General features: G+C 42.4%; 1 protein-coding gene across 2 annotated transcripts; it reads right to left on the reverse strand.

Moving 5' to 3' along the window:
- Positions 1-1,700: 1,700 nt before the first annotated feature.
- On the reverse strand, positions 1,701-8,095 carry LOC109196751 (uncharacterized). 2 transcript variants are annotated; one of them, XR_003216519.1, is made up of 2 exons: positions 5,601-8,095; positions 1,701-5,527 (listed from the first exon to the last, which is right to left on the reverse strand). XR_003216519.1 is itself a non-coding variant. In XM_019351143.2 (2 exons), exon 2 carries the CDS (start codon positions 3,923-3,925, stop codon positions 2,915-2,917), a length of 1,011 nt encoding a protein of 336 aa, XP_019206688.1. In that variant the 5' UTR covers positions 3,926-5,527; positions 6,882-8,093; the 3' UTR covers positions 1,703-2,914. The 2 variants fall into 2 exon arrangements, 1 of the variants encoding a protein (XP_019206688.1); XM_019351143.2 differs by having other exon boundaries at positions 1,703-5,527; positions 6,882-8,093.
- Between the last annotated feature and the right edge of the window lie 367 nt (positions 8,096-8,462).

Genomic DNA, 8,462 nt, shown 5'->3' on the forward strand with positions numbered 1-8,462 from the left:
GCCAGCTGCCTATCCTGGTAGCAGCTCAAGGATGGCCGACTCCACTTTCTCTGCAGCAAGACAGCTCATAACTTTTTAACAGTCTCTCCCTGTCCTGATACCATCTGCTGTCATCAAAAACCATACAGCTCAAAGGTTTGAGGTGATATTTTATATGCACAGCCCAGTAATAGAACAAGAAATTCGGAAGCGCTAACCCTCCCTCTGTTTTAGACTTGCAAAGATGTTTCCCAGCAATTCCATGTGTTTTATTGCCCCATAAAAAAGGTAAGATGAGTGAATTTAGGTTTTTAAAAAATGTTTTAGGAAGGAACACAGGGAGATTTTGAAATAAGTACAACCACTTAGGCAAAATTATCATCTTTATATGATTAACTCTACCAATGAGTGATTTAGGAAGCGTATTCCAGAACTGTTTACTTGACTGAAGCTCAGATATTAAGGGAGAAAAGTTAGATTTTAATAGAGAGGAATAGCTTTTTGTAACCTGAATGCCCAGATAAGTGAGCTTCTCATAAGCCATACTGAATGGGAGGTTTTGCAGCCATGATGGGTTACTCACATGTATGGTTATTAGTTCACTTTTATTCAGATTGATCCTGTATCCAGAGAAAGACCCAAATAACTTAATTTTGTCTATTATGGCAGGAATAGTCTTTCCTGGTTGGGTGATATATAATAACACATCATCTGCATTGAGTGAGATTTTATTAGTAGTTGTATCAGTATTATAACCAGAAATAGTTGGATCTTTTTGCGTATGCTTTCAGCAAGGGGCTCTATTGCCAAGGCAAATATCAACAGGCAGAGGGGGCATCCCTGTTTTGTCCCTCTATATAAGCCAAAGGATGGTGATGGAATCTGGTTGGTAAGAACGCGAGCATTGACATAAAGCAACTTCACCATTGAAATACATTTTTTAACCCAATTGAAATCTTTCTAATATTTCAAACAAATAGGGCCATTCGATCTGGTCCAATGCCTTCTCAGCGTCGCGTGCCAAAACTGCCAACTCTTCTTTAGGTCTGGCAGTGGAGTAAATAGTGGAGTCCCGCTCTATCTGCCATTCCCGAACAGAGATAAGCAAGTTTCTCCGTGACTGCAGCTGCCAGTCAAAGCTGTAAAGATGAGGTTTTAGCCCAATTGAACAGCCTTGTGTTATATGATGCAAAATACATCCTGAAATTATGATGATAGAGCAAGCCAAGTAGAAGCAACTAAAAAAATGAAGATAAAAAAAAGATATTCAGGTTAACTTATTGTACTTGTATGTATGTGTGACTTTACAATGTGAAAAGGCATTATGGCTCCTTAGAGGAGCTTAACTGTAAATCCTGCTCAGCGTGAGGAGCAGCAGTGATGGTTTAGACATTTGTTGGCACATTACCACAGTGGCTGATGCGAATTTGAAGTCAATTGAGACAAAATGTAGAAAGAAAACCCCAAATGACGGGATGTAAATAATGCATTAAAGATTGGATTTTTCTTTTAAAAAAAGCTTCAGTGTGTGCATGTACTTTATATTAATGAGCTGAATATTGAGGACAAGGCTGTGCTTATTAGGTGCTAATAATTTGATGTAAAAGTGTCGGAGACAGTATGAAAAAATGAAGGCAGGAGTTGTTAGCCTGAAGAGAGAAAGTGCAAGTTGTCCAAGGTGGAGTAATAAGCGAGCAAATAGTTGAGGAATGAAGAGCTGACAAGCATGGGTATTTTGGGTGAATACAGGGTAATAAGAGAGATGTAGAGCAGGCGGAGGAGTTGGCGAGAGCAGGGAAAAGGAAAAGGGAGACGCAACTTGGCGCCTCCCCGTCCCCCAACTCCGGGCCGTGGCAGCAAGTCCGTGAGGGAGTCGAACTCGGGGCGCTCTGCTCCGGAGCGCTCCGTCACATGTCTTACGCCAAACGGCCGGCACGGAAAGCAGGAAAAAAAAGGACATTTATCTTTTGTTCTTCAACACTTGTTTTTTGGGGGGCGGGGCGGGCCGGGGCGGGGCGGGCTCTCTAAATTACCTATTAACTTTCTTCTGCAATATTCTTCCACACAAATTACACATGGAAACCCAGCTATTTTTCCATTGCCTTTCACTAAATGGGACTGCCAACCCACACGTTGCTAATATTGCAGTAAAAACAGACAAAAAAACCCATAATTGACATAATGAAACCTTTCCATTGCCCAAAGACAGAAATCATCCACGCTTCCAGCAGGTTATCCACTCCTGAATGCTCATACATCGTGGTGGACAACGTCTTTAGGCCTTCCAGAGTTCGGGTCACAGAGCTGCCTGGAGCTGTGTTATTTAAAATAAAAGTACAATATATATCCCCAAACATCGCGCAAATGCCCCCTTTTTCTCCCGACAATATATCTAACGCCATCCGATTTGTACTGTCATTAAAGATGTTGGACCCAACTATTCAGCAGGCCCTTCACTTCGTCCCTGGTAAAGTTCGCCAGTCTCAGGACATTATAGTGCACATAATTGATACAATCCACATTCTTATTTGGAGTTACTGGAAAGAATGCAGAAATTATGGGAAGCTTTTCAAATCCTCCATCAATTTGGTCAGCGAACTTAAATTCATTTAGGCACACCCCTAGGAACCCCAATAGCATCTATGTATGTTGGTGATCCTATCGTAAGGTCAAACGATCCTGGTGACCGTTTGGCCAACACATGACGTCTGCGCGTGGCTGTCAGTTGAGCGGTGCCGGGCTTAGCCAGCTGCACCCCCTTTTCTCCTACTAAAACGAGAGGTGCACCTAAACACACCATGGCACAGAGACCAGAAGTCCCACTAAGAATTCTAACATAATATGTACCCACCACAATAACAGTACGAACCAGCACGTGCCCACAGGCCTATTTCAGTGCCGGTGTCTCTTGATAGCTTTCCTCTGGCCAGGTACGTCACAGTGCACCAATTGGCGTTAATCTCCCCGGCCTCATGCTCATGTCTTCAGAAACCGCTTCTCTGGTGAGTCTGAGGATGCACTCAAATCCCCACTGGTCTTCGGGATATAGAGGAGCTGGTTCTGTGAAAAGATGTGGGCGGGCCGCTGCGCACACCACACAATCTGAAACATTTTGTTCTCTAGCATTTTGAATGAGCCAGTCTGGCCACAGATTGCTTTCACGGTAGCCAGTGGCCATTGAAATGAACTGTTTAGGTTTGAGTCTTGTATAATCTACCTCAAGTATTTGTGGGCCCGATTCTGAAAGTGACAATGGTGGGGGAGGTGTTAATACAATTATTTCAGCCACATCAGGTGCAAAATCTCTAAAATTAATTTTAACCAGACCGTATGGGTCCTTCCCTGAGACGTCTACCCCTATGAATAAGTACACCACGGATCGAGCAGGCCACACAGTGTCATGCCAACGATTCAGTGAGAGGGTCAACGGGTTCTGCCCAGCTGAGAAGTCCCGCTGAAACCCAAGCTTCTGCCGCGTGGTGTCCTTGTAGGGGCACCACGTGCCAGAATACTCCACTATGGTAGACCAGTACTCACACGGGCCCTTCCAATAAGTGTGATAGGGGTAGCCAAGCTTCTGATTATTACACTCTATATCTACCATTGGATTGTAACCTACCCAGACATCATATCCCCGCCATGAACTGTTTAAACCTTTACATTTAATGACAGCACAAAGATCAAATGTATACGAAGCTGTGGACCCTTTAACGTGGTCCAACTCTATACCGCCATGATAATCAAAACACTCATCTGATCTACCTGTTTCCCTACGTTTGGTTCGCTTCGCTGTGGCCTGTGATGGTGGAGTCGCCAGAGTGGATTCGGGTCTGTCTCTGGGCAATTCACTTAGAAGAAAAATCACAGTTACAATAGCAACAGTTATCACACCTAACACTACCGTTTCTCTCCAATTTCCCCTCAACCAGCCTAGAGAAGTTGACATGATATAAATGTAGATGAAAGGCTCGTCCGTTTACATCTCTCCCTCACAAAAGGCTTCTCTGCAGAGCATCAAATCTGCATGGCAAAGTGACACACTTTAGGTGATCTTCATCCTTGGGAAAAGTGGTGTCAACTATTTCCCAGTCTCCTAGTATTTGTACTTCACACAGAATCACAAGTCCATCGCTGGACTTCCTCTACGTCGTCACTTTTGGAGTTTGGCATGCTCCCTTCATCCTTCAGGCTCTCACGTTCCAACGCTGCTGAAGATTTTAAGGCAGAGCACGTCGTACACCTTAGTTGTCTTCCTCAACGTCAACGTCGACACTCTTTCATTTTATTTAAGATTTTGCTGTGCAGAGTCTCCTCATGATGATCTCCTGCGCGATGTCTGCTGTGCTGAAGGTGATCTCTGATCCTCCTGAAGACTCTCTCCTGGCCTCAGCTCCCATCTTGTGGACGATCCTCTCAGTCACTGCTTCTCGTCATGGCACCTCACGACATCTACAGATTAAAAATAACACTCCTCTTGCCACATGGCTTTCACCATGTGTCAACTCCCCAATGAGACATGTACAGGAATGTTGCACCGTCTCTCTAAAACAATCTCCAGGGTTTCCCACTTGGAGCAGCCATACTCCAGCCTGTAACCCTGTGTAAAAACATTAGTCGGCAATTACATGTTTAGCTTGGGCCCTTTCTTCGAGCTCTTTTTCCCCATTGATGTGGATAGCCTTGGTTTGACTGCTGGACTGCTTACTGTTCTGTGAAGATGTTGTCCTAGCAAACATTGGGCCATAGTTTTATATCATCAGTCTGTGGGAAGTGATGGGTGAGGCACTGCTAATGAATTGTCCTTGCCACTTATTACAACGTGTTGCTATTTAAGCCAAGTAAAAGAAACTGCAGTGAGAGAAACTTTTATGAACACTGAAGGTGTGACCCCACAAGAATCAACAGTGTAAGCAGAAAAACAAAAAAAGTCATCTTCTACTTTGAATCAGGTCTAATTGCACGAAGTCAGGAATACTGTGGATAGGAAAGGACTTGAGCCCAGGCTACCTCCATGGAAACGCCCCTTGTGAGGTGCTGGGTCCTCCTGATCCACGTCAATGATCTCTGGGACTGGAAGCTGCACACTGGGACTCAGCACCTGTCTGGAAATGGCCTGAATGTGAATGAATGAATTTAATCCATTTCCAGGCAGCAGCTGGGTATTCCAGGTGTGTTTGAATCATTCCAGGAAGACCTGCTCACATTAAACCCATGTAATAAATGAAGGTGTTGCTTTAAACATTTATTCATTTATTAACAATTAATACAGCAATTTGATATTTTTGCTATGATGCCTTACACAACAATGGCATACTAAAAAAAGTAAAAAAAACAAACAAAAAACAAACAACTCCCAACCCAAAAACAAACAGACTATTCTTCCAACAAAAACTCTTAAAAAGCTAACAAGCTTGACAATTGATAAAACAACTGGGATCATTGCTGTGTGACTGCGCTGCTCTCACACCCATTCTTCATCGTCAGCAGCCGTCTGTGCTGGCAGCTGGCTCGTTACACTGCCGTCCTGGAAAAAGCCTTCCTGTGGACTCTGAGGAAGGACCACAATGTGAAACACTACAACATCTCAGAGAATTCAGTGTAACACAACTTTAACCAGTTACCTTCCTCAAGTCTGTGGAGGCAAAACGCTTCCTAGGTGGGGTAAAGCCAGAGGGGCTAACGTTGCTGAACGCAGACTTTGATGAACTGTTTATACAGATTGTTTTTCTTTTTGCAAGCATTGATGATTCCTTTTGTGAGCCAAGGACTTTTTATCTATTTTTTCTTTGTCCTGTGTTCGTTTACAGGACAATGTTTATTGTACAACATAGTGAAAATATCTAGGAAATTGTCATAAGCCTTGTCCACATCTGACTCTTCATACACCGAACTCCAATCTTGTTGTCCTAAATCGAAATTGAAGGCATGAATTGCTTCTTCATTTATTGTTCGCTTTGCTATCGTAATCTTGGTATCTATTTTTTTTAAATCACAGTCACACAAAGTAAAAACTGGTAAGTGGTCAGTTATATCACAGACAAGCAGGCCACTATTAATTTGGAAATCCATGACATTAGTAAAAATATTGTCAATAATAGTGGCGCTATGTGATGTTATTCTGCTTGGCTTTGTTATTGTTGGATATAGTGATAAGCTGTACATCGTGTCAGTAAAGTCATCAATGGCATTTAACCTTGTTGGGTTTAGCAAATCAATATTAAAATCACCACAGATGAATAGTAATTTTTGGTTCACCGAAGCAAACATTTTTTCTATCCATTCATTAAAAGTGTCGATACTTGAACTGGGTGTCCGATATATGCAACTTATTATAACATTTCTCTTTTTTTCATTCATGATCTCAATGGTCAAACATTCCAAAATTCCATCAATAGCCATAGACATAGTTGTTACAACATTATATTTTATAGAGTTATGAACATATATAGCAACCCCGCCACCCGCCTTATTTAATCTATTCATGTATTTTAAATCATATCCATTCAAACAGAAATCTATTCCTTTATCGACATTGAACCAAGTTTCAGTGATGGCTATAACACTAAAGGGGCGAGAAAATTGTTGCAAGTAATCCTTAATGAAATCAAAATTAGAGTACATACTTCTGCTGTTAAAGTGAATTAATGAGAGCTTCCCGTCTAGGTTGATTTTTTTTTCATATTGTTCCTGTGTGAAATAATTACAATTTTTAACAAAAGAAGAGAGAAAATTACTTTCAGAATCTATTTCTGGGTCTATTATATTATGTTCCTTATAGTCACAATCTAGATCAATAACTTTCTGTTGGAGAATTGATTTCAACGTGTCCATGTCATTTCCTGGTGTAATTAGAGATGTTGGTGTATTTATCATCTTTGATTGTCATTAGAGTTATACATTACCTCGATACATTAGTGTCAGTTGTACTTGTCCAGATCCTCCATGTTCCTCACTATCAGTACTTTTGCCTCTTCTGGTGTCCCGTTTAGCTTAATGAAAATCTTGCAGTTTGTTACCCATGTATGTTGTATTTTACCGTTCTTCTTCAGTTGCCTTGCCTTCCTCGCGATGTCTGCGTTTTTTCGTGTCAGATGCTCATTAATGAAAACGTTCGTGCCTTTCAGTTTGCGTCCTTGTTTCAGCAGTGCGACCTTGTTCTTCCGATTGACGAATCTCATAATGACGGCCGGCGGTCTGTCGCTCCTCCTGGGCAGTGGGTGACATGCTTCTTCGTGCTCCAGGTCCATCTCTATCCCCTTGCTTTGAAGGAAGGACGCCACCTGTTGCTCCACCGAGCGGGTCTCCTCGTCGCTGGGCTCCCCGACGTTCCCGGCCACTTGATTTTAACACCGCTGATGACCACGTCGTTCGTACGGGTGTACTGCTCCAGCTCATCCACCCGCCGCTCGAGATCCATGATTCGTCTGTCCTTCTCGGCATTTTGGAGGCGTAGCTGTTTTACCTCCTCCAGAAGCCCCAGAAGCAGCTCCTGCTGCGCCCTGACTGCGGCCACGTCTCCGCACAGCGCTCCGAGGGAGGTTTTTATGTCCTCGACCTCCTCTGGTGTTGGACCTTTCTTGGGTGGCATACTGTTTTTAGTTTGTGTTATTCGTGGAACTCCAATAAAATATTTGTCTTAACCAGCCTTTCCAGTCCAGGGGTCCTTTCTTCTTTTATTTAACTGGCAAGCTAGCAGCTGCTGGTAGCTAATGCTACCGTAAACTTGCTAGTTATCTCCCGGTTAGGGAGCGCAGCCCGAAACACTCCGGTCGATAGAACTGGTAGAATGTTGGTTGTCCTCTTCTTAACCAAAGTCCTGTTTGCCGTTTTAGAAGTTTTTAGAAGTTACAAATACAGTGCCCGTTGATAAGCAGCGACTGTAGAAAGCTAGCATTTCAATCCAGTGTCTTTCTGATGAAAGAAATGTTACACCACTGAAATGATGGGCCAACTCATCTCTGGTGCAACATATTTATTTTTACAGAAAACTGTAAAAACAGAAAAATATGACAATCAGTTCTCTTTGGCATGCGGGCCGTAGGCTGAGGTTTGCAGTGTTTTGTGTTGTTTCATTTTAAATTTGTTTAAAAGGAAAAGCTGAAAATGTAAATAGTTAAAAGTTGAACAGTGACTAGTTGGTTTTTGTATTATATGATTTATTTATTACATTTTATGTGGAGTGACTAAATAAAAGTATATTTACGGTGGCCCCTAGAGACAAAGCAGCAAGTACATACTCCAAAACACGTAAAAACTCAGGCTACATCCACACGTACCCGGGTATTTTTGAAAACGGAGATTTCTAAAAATGTCTATTTTCGAAAACTCCGTTTTGCATTTACGCGTGGATGAGGAAAACGGAGAAAACGCAGCGTCAAAGATGTGCGCCTTTTTGACGTCACACCGTTTTGTTTCGGTGAAATGAATTTCTACAATACTGTTACTGTTAATTGTACTCTCTGCAGTGTTTAAATGCTTACATA

The sequence above is a fragment of the Oreochromis niloticus genome, linkage group LG23 (assembly GCF_001858045.2).
Source record: "Oreochromis niloticus isolate F11D_XX linkage group LG23, O_niloticus_UMD_NMBU, whole genome shotgun sequence".
Lineage (NCBI taxonomy): Eukaryota > Metazoa > Chordata > Actinopteri > Cichliformes > Cichlidae > Oreochromis > Oreochromis niloticus.

Excerpts from the sequence above, each read along its gene's own strand:
- LOC109196751 (XM_019351143.2), bottom strand. The coding sequence starts at position 3,925 with ATGTCAACTTCTCTAGGCTGGTTGAGGGGAAATTGGAGAGAAACGGTA.